The sequence below is a fragment of the Pygoscelis adeliae genome, unplaced genomic scaffold (genome assembly GCF_000699105.1).
Source record: "Pygoscelis adeliae isolate BGI_AS28 unplaced genomic scaffold, ASM69910v1 Scaffold233, whole genome shotgun sequence".
NCBI classification, from domain to species: domain Eukaryota; kingdom Metazoa; phylum Chordata; class Aves; order Sphenisciformes; family Spheniscidae; genus Pygoscelis; species Pygoscelis adeliae.
The window spans coordinates 938,018-952,341 of NW_008824421.1; the positions used below are offsets into that span (position 1 = coordinate 938,018).

A 14,324-nucleotide genomic window follows, 5' to 3' on the forward strand; every position below is an offset into this window, starting at 1 on the left:
GCTGGGTCGCTTGTTTAACTCTTCGGTTTTCGATAGTCCCGCATCAGAAACTGAACAAAAGTGATTTCCCTGCCTGAAATCGAGTAAGGCTGACATTTTTTTGCTGCTGGTGGGCTCTTTTTCAGAACACAAAAGGGCCAACACCCTGTGACAGCCATAGCGAGAAGAGATGTGGTGACCCAGCCGTGTGAAGCTTACAAAGAAGTTAATTTGATTTTATAGACCATTAAATCAAAACTCTGGTTTTCTGTGGGAGTGTCAGCTGATCAGAATTACATGTGAAAAGTAGAAAGGCAAATAGAAAAAAATATGTTTTGTTAAAATACTTAATGATTGCATTTGTCCTTGTAACATGTTCTGCAGTTGATTTACCAGCAAACCTTAAGAACAAAATTATTTTGATTATAAGATATAATAGGCAGAATAGATACAGCTTTTAATTAGAATTTTCCCAGGATATTGGGGTTGGTTTTTTTTTTTTACATTGTTCCTCCAGATACACTACAGAGTACAGTGCATACACATGATAGTCGCACTTCTTGAGTCATATTTTTCATGTACTTTTCTTTAAATGTCTCCTTGGATAATTAAGTCTGACTCTTAAGTTATGGTATGTTAGTTTATGACAGGTGCCTGCCAGGGATCTTCAGTGCTGTCATGCATTATGTGGATTTCAGCCAAGACAGAAGGGCCTGGGTATTTGTTTCTGGTCACTTCTCATTAAAGCTTTGACTGCGGGAAAAGAAAAACAACTATTTAAAGATGAGGAGTATAGGTGCTATAGGAAGTGCATAGAAATAAAATCTGTTAGGCAACTAGTTTTTCTGTGTTTTTATATAGACATTATGTATATGTGTGAACTGTACATATGTGCGTTTCGATATATAGTAAATATTCTTTCTGCAAAAAAGGATTCTCTCATACATTGACAGGAGAAATGCACAGAAGAGATTGGAGGAGTTGGCTTGGTAGAAGTGGAATATAATAGCACGTTGCTGGAAGACAACTGCTTTGTAGGAATTAAAGGCTAGAATTTAATGTAGGTGGTTCTTAGATAACCGGGGTTAGGTGTTGTTCTAGAAATACTATGATAATTTGGCTTCATTAGAGAACTCCATTATGCATTTATCAAAGCTGCTAGATCTGTATTAGAGCATGGAATTATAGTTAGGAACTGATGCAAAAAAATGTCCTCCCTTGCTTGAGAGAAAAGGGTGGAGAGAAATGTGTGATTTTGGAAGGAGCTGAGGTTTAATAGCCCGGATAAATACTGTTGCTTGATCAATTACAAAATAAACAGCTAACTAAAAATAGTAGGTGAGCTCCATGATCTTGTCTTTTGGGTAGTATTTGTAATATTGCTCTGTTAAACACAAAGAATGGTCATACTAGATCAAACTCAACATTCATTTAGCCCAGTATCATGTCTCTATCCATAGGCAGTAGCCGATGCCTGTGGAAGAGCATGGCAGAGCATGTAGTCATATTTTCCTGGCATGTTCTACCATCTTCAAGGATTTCTATATCCAAAATTGCTGCGTTTCTGTTCCAATAACCCTACCTAGCTTTCCTTCTGTTTGGCTGCTTTTTGAACCCACATCATACATCACAAAATTGTGGCAAGGGATTGCACAGATAACATGTGGTGTGAAGAACAAGCTTTGTTGGCTTTTTGCATTTCTACCTCCTGCTAGCTCTTATATGAAAAGAGGCAGCAAATAATTAATCCACTGATCCCCTCCATAACCTTTATGATTTTATGAACCTCTTCACATCTCTTCTGTCACCTTTTCTCCTGCTCTGCTCACTCCTTCCTTCGACAGAACCTTTCTATGTTTCTGATCGCCCTTGTCCCGCTTCTTTATCCCTTTACTATTTCTGTCATATTCTTTCTAAGACAGGGAGCTGCGTGTTGCTCATGATACATTCGCTATGCATTTATATGGTGACATAGCGATATTGTCTGGTTTACTCTTTCCTCCGATTCTAAAAACATCTGATTTGGTTTTCTGCATACGACTGAAGGTTACACTGACATTTTAGCACCAAGATCTCCTTACTGTCTGTTTTTCAGAGCCTGTGTTTTTTGTGTATGTAAAATTAAATCTTTTTCCTCACATATCTCCCGTTCATGTTTGTCAATATTGACTCTTCACCTGGTATTTTATCTCCCAGTGCTGTAAGAACCATCTGCAGTTCCTCATAATTGTGCCTCATTTTTCCGTCCCTGACTAAATTGTTAGCATTAGCAAATTTTGCCATCTTCTTTTGCTCACTGTCACAGATCATGTAGGAATATGTTGAACAACACAGGTCAAAACACCCATTTCTGTGCAGTTCTCAGGTGACTTCACCCTAATAGTACTCATCATTCATCCCTATCTTTTTTTTCTTATCTTGACCTGCTATTTATCCACTCATGGATCTTTTCTCCTGCTGTGGTAATTCAGTTTTTTAAAAGCCTTTGAAAAACCTTCCCAAATGCCTGTAGGAAGGTCGGGCAGTGTGTGTCACTTGAATCTTTCTTGTCCACGTGTTTTGGTACCTTAAGAAAATAAGAGATTTGTGAAGCTTAAGTTTGACTCCTACCCAATATATTGTATTTACTCAAGTCCACTAATTCTAGGCTTTTTATAAATTTATGGTTTCTTATAACAGTCTCTACCAATTTGTAAGGTACAGACATGAGATTTAGTGGTCCGCAGTTCCATCTATCCTCCCAGACATTTTTTTAATTGACATCACACTTCTCGGGTACCAAGCTGTTTTAAGCAGGAGGTTACAAGCTATTTAAGAGTTTAACTTTCTCACATTGGAGTTTCTCTAGAACTCGGGTGTGAATATCATCTGGGCCTGCTGATTTGCTTGTGTGTGTTTTGTTGATTTGTTTGGTACCTTTTTGGCTGACATTTCTGTGTGAGTCAGATCTTTCGGTACATCCCTTGTAAAGCAGGGTTCTGGTATGGCAGCCTCTTTAAGCACCTCCACGGTGAACTTGGATGCAAAAACCATTTCATTTATTCTTTGTGACTTTATTTCTTCTGAGCGTTCTTTTTACTTTTTGACCAGCTTTTGTACTGTTCGACAAGTTTTTATTTGGAGGGCCACAGCTAATTTGTTCTTCAAATTCATTTTTGATCTGCTTTACTCTGCTTTTACCTGTAAGTGTTAAGGTTTGTTTCTATCTGTTTCCCCCATTTGGAGACGTCTCTGACGTTTTAAGAATGTCCTCTTACTTCTAATAGCAAACATATGTCTTTTAAATAGCAAAGAGAAATAACTTCTTTAATATGTTTTATATAATCACAGATGTGTGGCATCTCATCGCTTTCCTTCTGACTGGTTTGTCCTAATGAATATCCAAGGAGGTTTCTTTTATGTTTTGGTATGTTGCCTTCGGCCCCAGTTGATAAGCGATCTGGCAAAGCAAAGTGGATGGCATGATGAAATCAGTACTTTCACCTGCAAGCAAACTTTGTTTTCAGGGATGCTGGTTGTCAGACTTGTTATGGATGCATCTGTGGTGTAACCCTTCATTTCTGCCTCTGAAGTACAATTAAGGGATTCATTAATCTCTTTAAGATCACTGAAATTCTATTATTACTTCTGTGATCTCCTCTCTTCTTGAATCTCTACACTCGTCCTTCCTTACAAGCCTCACTCCTGAATGTGTTTTTGCCCAGTCTTTTCTGCTTTCTTCTACTTCTTATATCATCCCTACTTTCACCCCCTCTTTATTTCATCGCATTCTTCACTCTGCCTTTTATATGTAGAAGAGGTTCCTAGTTGCATCTTTGTCTGGGGTTGACTCTCTTCTTCAAATCTACTAAATAATTTGCTAAATAATTGCTCTCCAACAATAGAGTTCAGTGTGCACTACCCTAGATAGGAGGAAATAGTGTCTTGAATAAACAGTATCTCTTTAAGAAGTTAACCTTTACCTGGAGTGGAAAAATATGGCTATGGCACTTCAGCAGATAGGAAAAATAGAGCAGGCTTGTCACACTGTAGCTCATAGGACTGGAAATTTCCTGCAAATTAGCACTGTATTTAAAAGGACTGTATGAAGATTGAATTTTTCCATGATGGCCTTGGAATATCATTCTCATGATCCACTGGTAAGGAAGTGGAGTGACCGTGCTGTGACAGAGATATTCCAGTGCCCCCTTCACAGCCGCCCGCTACCCCAGCACTGAGTAATCCCCGAGGGGAAAATGGAAGTTAAGAAAGCAGAAGCAAAATTTGCTATGATCTAAGACCGCAAGCTTTCATCTGACTGAAGCAAGTCTATTTATGTGCATTGTGGAGAAGGTGAAGGAAGTGCAGTGTTTATCTCTTGAACTGGCAAGCAGAAGGCATTGATAAAACTGTTTCAAATCGAGAGGTTCATTTTGCTATGTATGCTTTGGGACACTTCGAGCCGCTGTGTCTGTGCAGTACACCTTCGTAAATTCCAAAATATCTGTATCAGAAACCTGTGAGAGAATAAATCCCAGAATCTTGATTTCCAGATGGTTCAAAAAAGTCGCTTGCATAGTTACTGGCCTTGGTCTATATGCGCTGATGTTGTCCAGTAACTGTAACTTTTATCTGTAATTGTCAGTACAGGCCCATGCGTTTGGGAGCATGTATATTCTTGGAACCAAAGTTGTTATCTTTTGCAAAGTGATGACCCTACTTATGCTGCTGCTTTAAAATAAACATTAATTGCCAGCCTACATAATGATCCACAGTCCTGGCTCCGCAGCAGTTCCCTAGAACTCCTTTCCTTTATATTTTGCCTTTACTCAGGTTGTTATATTTATGGTTGTTTCGTGATTTGAACAGATTGTCAAGATTCATTTTGCTTTATGGTAAGTTGGGCAGCAAACTCATCTTAATTTTTACAGCAGCACTATGGTAAATTCTTGACTTTATTTACAAAATCAATTGATGTCATAGTTTTTTGGAACAGACACACAAATTTCTAACCAAATGAAAATTTAATTTTTATTTCTGTTTGCTTCATACGGGGTAAAGCCACCTGTTATTTCTGCAATCAGCAAACCATTGAAAAACATGTCTAAATATAACCATTTCTTGTACCTTGCTCTGTGACTTGAATCAGAAATGGTAATAACTCCAACAAGAACTTCTGGAGGAGAAAGACATTGTTAGTAAAATACAGAAAACAGCTTTTGGACATGAGTGAATTTTAATGTTTAAACTTCGGATGTGTACTTAGTTTCACTAGTTCTACTACTTCTATTTCCTGTTACGGTTTTGGTAGCACGTTTTGTTTTGTTTGTAGTTTTGGAGACGATTTTCTGTCGTGTAATATTATGAACTGAGATGAAGGCAACAGTATTTCTTAAAACCTTGCATTTTGATGGCTGCCCACTGCAGACCCCCAGCTCTCTTGATGCTTGACTACGGTCCTGTCCATCAGCCTGGCTGCACAGTCAGTGCCTTAGGTAGACTGGCAGGTAGAAGTGGGCATAGGAAGTTTACTAAGCTCCTTGTAGGTAAATCACAGCAAAAGGAGGTAGAGAGAGAAATATTAGAAGAGGAAGAGAGATTATGTGATGAATTTGTTTGGCACCCAGAAAAAAAAATTGCCAGCAGCATGATGGCGTTGTGCACTGACTACTTTGTACATTTGTGTGTTTAGCCAGTTACAGTAGCAGTAATTTAAGAACTATTGTCTTGCTGTTGTATAAACACTTCAGATGTTTGCTTGGCATCGCCGGTTTTGGAGATGTATAAAATGGAGAACTGTGTAGACATTGTGTTTCACATAAAAGCAAAATATTTGCTATAGATAAAGCTGCCTAGTAAGGAAATTATAAACCACATCCCAAAGAGCATACCATCAAGAAGCTTAGTTTAGAAACATGAATACGTGCCAAGTATCATTATGTATATTTGAAATTATAAAGAAATCCTGGAAGGTACCTTCATCGTTGTGCCGCTGTGCTTGGATAAGTTTTAGTGATGTTCAGATTTGAACGGTGGTTTAGAAATGCTGCTACTTCCCGAATGCCTAGCGCATGCCATAATAGTCCTGATTTTCGTTAGCTCCTGAGCCTTTGCCACTTGGCGCCCGGCCATGTTGTGGGCCTGCCCGCTACAGCCTGATTCCAGCTATGCAACCAAAAGTTAGAGTGCTGAGAACTATTTGTCACTGCAGTCGTTGTAGTATCTTAGGTCTGGAGAGAACGATAATTTGTTTTAACAATCATTTTCTCCTAATAGAGGTGTCGTAAAATGTCTAGCGTAGAATTAATCTCCTGTTACCCCATAGTTATCCCAAAGCAGGAGACTGGGTTATTTTGCTCTGCTGTGCATGCTCGTGTATCTTTAGCCTGGTGAGGAATGCTGTGGAAGTGCCTGTGAATAAATAGACAACATGGTTCGCCCAATGGAAATATGTTTTTAATGCATTATATATAGTAAAAATAGCAAAGAAGTTTAAATGTCTGGCATCTGAGTTTACAAGGAAAAAACTATGCCTCGAACGTTGGCATGAGGCCTATTAAAAGAATGGGCTCTCAGGAGGTTTCCACACTTTTGCATTCAGCCCTTGTTAAATGCAAGGCGTAGAGATGCAGGAGGAGGGTATAACCACCTGTTAAGGACCTAATGAGCGCTCCTATGGAATATGACCTAAATACATACCCACTATGGGAATTCATGTAACAATTTATTAATTTGAGTTCCTTTTGTTTATTAGTACTAATCGTGTTGAATTAGATCGCTCCTGACAAATGGAATTTAAAAAGAAAACAATTATATTAAAAAAAGAAAGGTTGGTGTCTTTGATTTTGTTCTGTTATAAACAAACAGCAAATCCTAGAGCGTTTGGAGAGTTACGGTATATATCTTCTACACAGGAGATGAATTATTAGGGGTTCTATGAAGCAAACCAGCTGGCTGTGCCTGTGTACTCACGGGAGGACAAATCCTCTTGTCTGGCACCCAAAAGGGATTGTTGTAGGTGTTCAGCATTTTCAAAACAAGTTGCAACAGGAACATAAAAATATAAAGGCACGCTACACATGTATGTATGCTCCATGCAAAAATACTTTGTACTTCAAAAAGTGAGTAATCAGGTGACATTGATAAAGCCTGGAGAAGCTCTTTTATAATTGTAATATGGCTATGCTGTTGAAATAATTTATATAACAAGATTTTATTGCAAAGTGTCAGCATAATAATACTAGTCTGGGAGGAATAGGTCAAAGACCCCAAGAAGCCTCCAGCTGTCCTTTACTCTGACCTTTGCCCTTCTTAGTTCCTGTTTTCACCTGATCTAATTGGAATAGGGGAGAATGCTGCTATTGTAGCTAATTTATGAAGATCAGTCATCTCTGGACTGCATTTTTTTCTGTCAGGATTCTGTGGATTTGAAGAAACTTGTACATGTCTTGCAGCAGTTCCTTCAGGGTGCAGAAGGAAGGAAATACAGGATGCAAAATGATGCAAGTCCTAGAGCTGCAACTCCTCGAAAAGAAATGGACAGCAGTTGGGGCAAATGCCTGGGATTCTCAGCTGTATCTAACACAGCTGAAAGGGGTACAATTCAGTCCTCACCTTAGTCCCGAGGTAAATAAGTGTTTGCAGAATATCCAAACATAAACTCACTGTTAAACTTACTGGACAATTCAGACAACAGAGGACTGCTGAGGAGAAGGGTGTCCTTGCTACAGACCCTATTCCAGAAGACTTGGAAGGGTTATGTAGAACTATTCAGAGATTCCCCACGACTACAGGAGTGCCTAGCCCAGTCAGATATATTAGCCTGAAAAGGTTCAGGAAAAGAACCCCCACATTTTCCTGTATGTCTTGCCTAGGCTAGGAGAAAAGGGATGTATTTATCAAATATACTAGCTACTATGATTTTGAATGCACTAAGGTTGTTCTATAATTAGAGCCTAATATTTTCAGAATTAAACCATAGTCAGAGTAGATACTAAAACATTTTACAAGAATGAATTAGAATATTGAAATAGTGGGTAGTATTTAAGAATAAAGTTTGCTCTCAAAGCCAATAGTAGGAAAAATCCAAGTAATCCAAGTACAATAACCTGAGTCTGTCTTCTGATGAGAAGGAACACAATACATGCACTTGATACAGTGAGAAAAAGTAATGACAGCCCGTGTGTCTTTGTGAAAAGCTCGAGATTTCAGCTCAAGGGCTTTCATTTGCCAGTAAAGAATGTGCAGGGGCAGAATACACTGGGCTGGTAGTAGACATGTTGCTATACAGCTAAGTCTGTACTTGATGTGGACCATCAGGATTACTTCATCCCCTTCCTGTTCCTCAAATCATCTCCTGATGGAAAAGGCACTTGAAACTCCCACATCTTGAGCTGAAACACATAAAATATGTGAGTGCGGATAGGGCTAGCATGGTTGAATTTGAGATCAGCATGCTGAAAAACTTGGCACTCTTGAACCAAGGAGTTTAAGGGGAATCTATTTCGTGCATGACTTAGGAAGATGATTCATCACCCCATGATTAATGTCCTTGTCCCAGACACAAGAAGCAGAAATCTCATTGGTATGGCATTTTGTATGCTATTTTCCTCGTGGAGTTTGAATCTCTGTGTTCTGCTCGGAATTTCCCACAGATTTTAAGAGAAGTAGAAACACCTAGACAAATCTTCTAACTTTATTACACAATGAGCGGTAACTAGAACACCGTTGTATAGTTGGCTATAGCACCAGTCAAGCAGAAGCAATAGCAGAAAACAAGTGCGTTACAGTTTTAGAATGCTTTCACTGTAAATATATGTGAAGTGTTGTTTGATGGGAGATTGCAGCTACAAAATTTAAAATCTTTGCAGATTTTCAGCATAGGAATCTGAAGGCAAAAGGTATTATCAAATGGTCAATGCAGCTTTTCTACAACTACATTTTAAAAACCCAGCAGTAAGTTATACTGGAAAAAACATTACAATTAGAATGAAATTTCACAAAAGCATGTGAATTCTGAGTCAAATATGTTTTAAGCACTGCAAACCCACACCCTAGGATTTAGACATCTATGGCCTTCTGGAGACCTTGTACCTCAGTCAGTGTTTTATATCACTAGAAAACATGTAAACAACGAGTGATCCAATTCTGCCTTCTTTCAGATACTTACCATTTGCAATAGCAAGACTTTTTTTCCACTGGATAATAAGGTGAAGGAAAGATAAGTGCTTTACTCTCAGCAGATGTCCTTGAGCGTAGCACCTGAAATTCAATGTACTGTATTGAGTGTATATAGTGGTTAACTACAGCGAAATGTGTTGTTTTCTGGAGTGCTGAAGAAAAATTTCCATAGAAACCCCATAACTTGCTACCTTGAACTTGGAAAATGACCATTTGAGGGAACAAAAACAAATAGACAAAAACCAATAGATTCTTACGGTAAGACACTCAACAAACAGTTAGACATGTCCCTGTGTGTGTATGAAGATTGGCACCCACTCTAAGCTGAAAAGAAAGCAACTCTAAACGCTGTTTAAGCTAAGATCTAAACCATTATGAGAGGGATGCAGAGCCATTGTACTCAACAGTCATGTAAAGAATATCTGTGGACTTTGTACAAACCAGTTTCTCTGTACTTGAAGGAGCATTTTATGTGGTGGTTCTGGTGTAAGGTCAGTGTGACACAGACCCACCAAGAACATGGTAGAGTAAGGCAGGAGAAAGAAGGAACTGCATGTTTCCCAGAAAGGAGAAAAAGCATTGACCAAAAACTGATTTCTGCCATATGACACAGCCTAAAGAAACCATAGATCAGGGTAGCTTTCTGCATCTTCAGTGTAATTCAACAGGTACCCAAATTACAGAATTTTTTTTTAACAACAGTTCTCTAGAGCTGAAAAGCGTATCTAGTGGATATAAAAATAATAATTTCAAAACACTTCTGAGATACTTGAAAGTATCATGTGGCAAAGTGTCTGAAACAAAAACATAGAGAGATTTTTATGTGAATTCCTGTGGTGTAGCACAGATCAAACTAATTGAGGGTGTTAATTTGTGTGAATAGGATATGTGAATAGTGTATGAGAAATGAATCTTTTCCCAAAGTTCCTGTTTACATTCACGGTTTCTTTGTGCCTATATGTTCAGGATGCTGGAGTATGAGTGTTTCTATCAATTTAAAACCTTGAGGCCCTTACCATCCAGTCTGTAGCAGAGTATTGTCCTTCAGAAAATGTTGTATTTCTTTTAAAGTTATTTCGTGTAATCCGTTGTGACATAATATGTCTATGTCATGGTCCTATTTGTGTGGAAACATGTACACTTTGACCTCAATACCAGTTGGTTGATAGGGGAAACTTACTCGGCCAGTAATTGGTGCTTGTTCTGTTCCTCCTTACTGGTAATCTCTGCAGGGGAGAAAAAATGTCAGAATTTCCATTTCACAGGAAATTCAAATATTTTAACATATGGTTTGTTCCAAACTTCAGATGAAAAGAAAAAGTTCTGAAAAAAATTTTGCTTGGAACATGTAAAAAAAAAAATGCCGTTAATGTGACACTGTAATGCATCTGCTAGCAGTAGCACAATGCCTCCCGGAAGCAGAAATTCTAATGATTTATCCCATCATTCTTCATGGACTGGGTCCTTTGAAGAGACTACTTCTGCCGTCACGTTTACACTTATGACTCCTGTGATGCACCAGGGCCTTGTCTGTGTGACTAGATACATCATCTCTGAGATGTTGGACTGCAAATAAGCAGGTTAATATCAAACTGATTGTTTAGGCTCAGTTCTACAAACCAGAACATCTCTTCTCAGGTCAACCCAAACCAAAGTACCTCATTCTTTTCCTTCTTTTCCTGATGAAAACTCAATAGCATTTCCACAGAAATGCACGCAACTGGGTAAAAATGTAATTTTCCATTGAAAAAGTCATGTGGTTTTAAAAAAAAAGAGATTCCAACAAGCTCTAATCATGAGTAATGTCTTTGCTGCCTGTTCTACTCCTTCATATATACCAAAAAAAAAGTCTCGTTACTTTTATACACAAATACTTGCCATTCTCTCCCTATATGCAGTATTCATTAACATCAAAGCAGTTTAACCTCCCTTCTTCTACTTCCCCATCTTTCCTCTTCAGTCTATTGCATGTGCTGTAGCTGAAACAGTCCTATCAAGCATATTGTGCTTTTGGATCTCTTTGCAGGGTCTCTTTTGTTTTGGTTGGGGGGTGTGGGGGTGTGTGTGTTATTTTGTGTGTGTGTGTGATGAACCATAATTATCCAAATGTTTTTTCCAAAATTTCTTTAATCTCAGATACCTAGGGTGTGTGGGAGAGGGGCAGAAATGGAGGAACATATCCTGGGTAAACATTTGGTACTACATTTGCTTCAGTCTGGACAAGACCACAAATGATAAGGGCAAACTTCAGCATGCACTTTAAAGTATGGAAAGCAAAAAGTAAGACATTAACAAATTATGAAGTACTAATGGAATTCTTGTAGTGTATGGAACATCTCCAAGAGGTTGATATGAACTACCAGTGAAATAACATCCTCTTTGAAATAGTACATCTGATCAGAATGTAGGGAGGTGTTAGATTTAGTTTTGCAGCAAAGGATACAAGCTCTACTGCAGGAATCAGTGAAAAGAAAGGATACTGGTGTAGATAAAGATGGTGTGGGAGGGTGTATGTGGTATCAGAAGCATTCATTCTGGAATTTACCTAACAGAAAAGTCATTGAAACATAATGTAGTTAAGTGTGGGTTTAATACAAAGCACAGAAATGCTGTAAAGGAGGTGTTTCAGAAAACAAATAAAATGTAGGAAAATACTTATGCTTATATCCCATTTAGTGGTTAAGAATTTTTACAATTTAGGAAGAGGGAAGTTTTAAGTGACATTTATCGAGTCAGTAAGAAGAGCATGTGCATGGAAGAAGAGTCTGCAGAGAAGCTACCAAAGGGGAAGGAAGAAACTACTTAAAATAAGCAAGGAGAGGAAATGTAATTAAATGTTAGGACAGATAATGCAAGGAGAAATAAAAGGATGATAGATCCTGACATTGACAATGTGCAACTGGTATTCCTTGAGCTAGCAAAATGATGTAGAGCTGACCAGGACATACACAGGCTGCAATTTCAAATGTATGCTATAAACACACAAATACAGAAATGGCTGTTAGGATTTGTTAAGATCAGATGACAGGCATACCTTCTCAGCTGCTTTATGTATGCGTCTGTGCCAGGATGAACAATCACTTTTGTGGGCATAATTATGAGGGCTGCTTTCTGATCTTTGATTCAATAAATCAGAGTGTGTTCTGTAAATACACAGCACAATCTGTGTATGCTCTAAAATGTGTGTGCTGGTTTTGCTGCTTTTCTTTTCCATTTCTGGGCTCAGCTCCTCAGTCCAGAAATGCTTTTACTTTCTATTGCTCTGTTAACCTTTGGACGGCATCTCGTGTGTGTTTACAGCTTTTGTACGAAAGCTGACTGCAGCTATCTGTTAATTAATTTGGCAGGCACGACTTCACAAAGAGAGGGGAGCGTTCTCTTTTGTGATCTTGCAACGTTTTTAGATGTGAGGAGGTATGATTGGTGTTCAGTGATTGCCAAAACTTCTTCCCGAATTATGAAACACATATCATGATTGTGAAGATGATCAGCATATGTTTGCTTCAGGAGGTATACCAGCAGAGAGATCAGTAACGTAATGAACATAATTGCAGCTATTCTCACTTCGGACTTCTTTTTTTTTTTGGTGGGGAGAAGAGGAGGAGGTTCTCCTTGCATAGAAATTTATAAAGACCAGTGATATGAACAGAAAACAAAATGTTTTTTAAAAAAAAAAAAAAGTAGAGAAAGTGAAACTTTGGTGCAGAAAGCAGTAGTCAGAATGATGAAGCAGCTTCTAATGTAACTTGCAAATAAAGGGTATCGTTGGGACACATAAAATATGTTTAGTACACGGTTGAGTATTTCAGTGCAATAAACTCAAAAGTACAGTTCAAACTTAGTTTTGGATACTTAGGATCAGCTCATTTTACAGATTTATGAGTCACTTGATTCTTTGTAAAGAAGATAGACTAAGATCCAAAATATACAAAGCACATCTTAATTTATAGACCAATGTTCTGACTTTTGGAGTCTAATAAAAGGAATTACAGTTCATCCAAAGTGTTAGTATTTATTCGCTGTGTCTTAGGTAAACTACTGCCATCGACAGTGACTCTGTATTGCGTCAAGGTTTCTGTAAGGAGACAGATAAATAGCTTATCTCCTGCACGTATTCTGACTTCTCTTCGCCATTTTCCTGCTCCAATGACTTGTCTGTCTTTGGGCCTTTGGTAGCATATGTGAAGCTTTCTTCAGCGTGGAGGGGGAAAAAAATCCTTATTATCCCAGAAACACGGTGAACATCAACTGCGTCAAAAAGTCCCAGTTACAAAACGCTGCAGGCAGTGGCATAGCCACGCTTGTGGCTCATCTAAGTGTTTCTCACTTCTACAGCCATTCAAAGGTTTATTTTCCAGTGCGTAATACAGTTTATCTCTGGAGCTTTGCATTGGATAAAATATGGACAGTTCATCAGGCTCTTCTGACAGTGTCAAGTTACTGATGTTGACCACGTTGAGAGGTTAGTGGTGAGGACACTGAAGAAAGAAGTACTGCTGGGTCTAGAAAGCTGAAGCGTATGGATCTGCTGCATTACTAAAAACTTAAGAAAAACATTATCCGTTGCTGAGATCTAATAACGGACGGAGCATGGTAACATCATGCTTCTCTCTTAAAACCCTGGCTACATACATGCACACACCGTGTTCCAAGTTTTCTCCTTCCTAACCATGCGTTTTCTTTTTTTCACTAGGGCATATTTCAAAACGTTTGTCCCTCAGTTCCAGGAGGCAGCGTTTGCTAATGGAAAGCTTTAGGCAGCCTCGGGCACAGAGATGATACTGGACAGATCCTGCAGTCTGCGTGTGTCAGTCCGTGAGAAGAATGCCTGGAAACGGGTTGGACTGTCTTGATGGGTGCTTTCTTGCCTCTGAAATGGTTTTGGTAGCTTCAGTTTTTGTCAGATTTCTGAAACAAAGACCTCACTAGCATGCTTAAAACTGAATATTTGGTATTCGTCCTGTCCCTTTGCCTCTGCCACCACCATTCCTTTATATATCCACTGGATTAAATTTAAAAGGGCGTGTTTTGATGTGATAACATTTTCTTGTGCCAACAGCGTCCTGTATGTTTTGCCTTGTTTCCTTGTCTTCAGATGGTGTAAATTGGATATTTTTTTTTCCACGGAAATACTATGTAATTTGTATATTTAGTTAACATTTCTAGCTTATCCTAAGAAAATATAA

The 14,324-nt window shown here is 38.5% G+C and overlaps 1 protein-coding gene across 1 annotated transcript in view; it reads left to right on the forward strand.

Annotated features, from left to right (window-relative positions):
* BRE (brain and reproductive organ-expressed (TNFRSF1A modulator)) overlaps positions 1–14,323 on the forward strand; it is a 173,100-nt gene extending 158,777 nt beyond the window's left edge. The window contains exon 12 of the mRNA XM_009320906.1: positions 13,832–14,323. Within this exon, the coding sequence (XP_009319181.1) occupies positions 13,832–13,895 (64 nt within the window). The 3' untranslated portion in view covers positions 13,896–14,323. The remainder of the gene's footprint in view (positions 1–13,831) is intronic.
* Position 14,324: the final 1 nt, after the last annotated feature.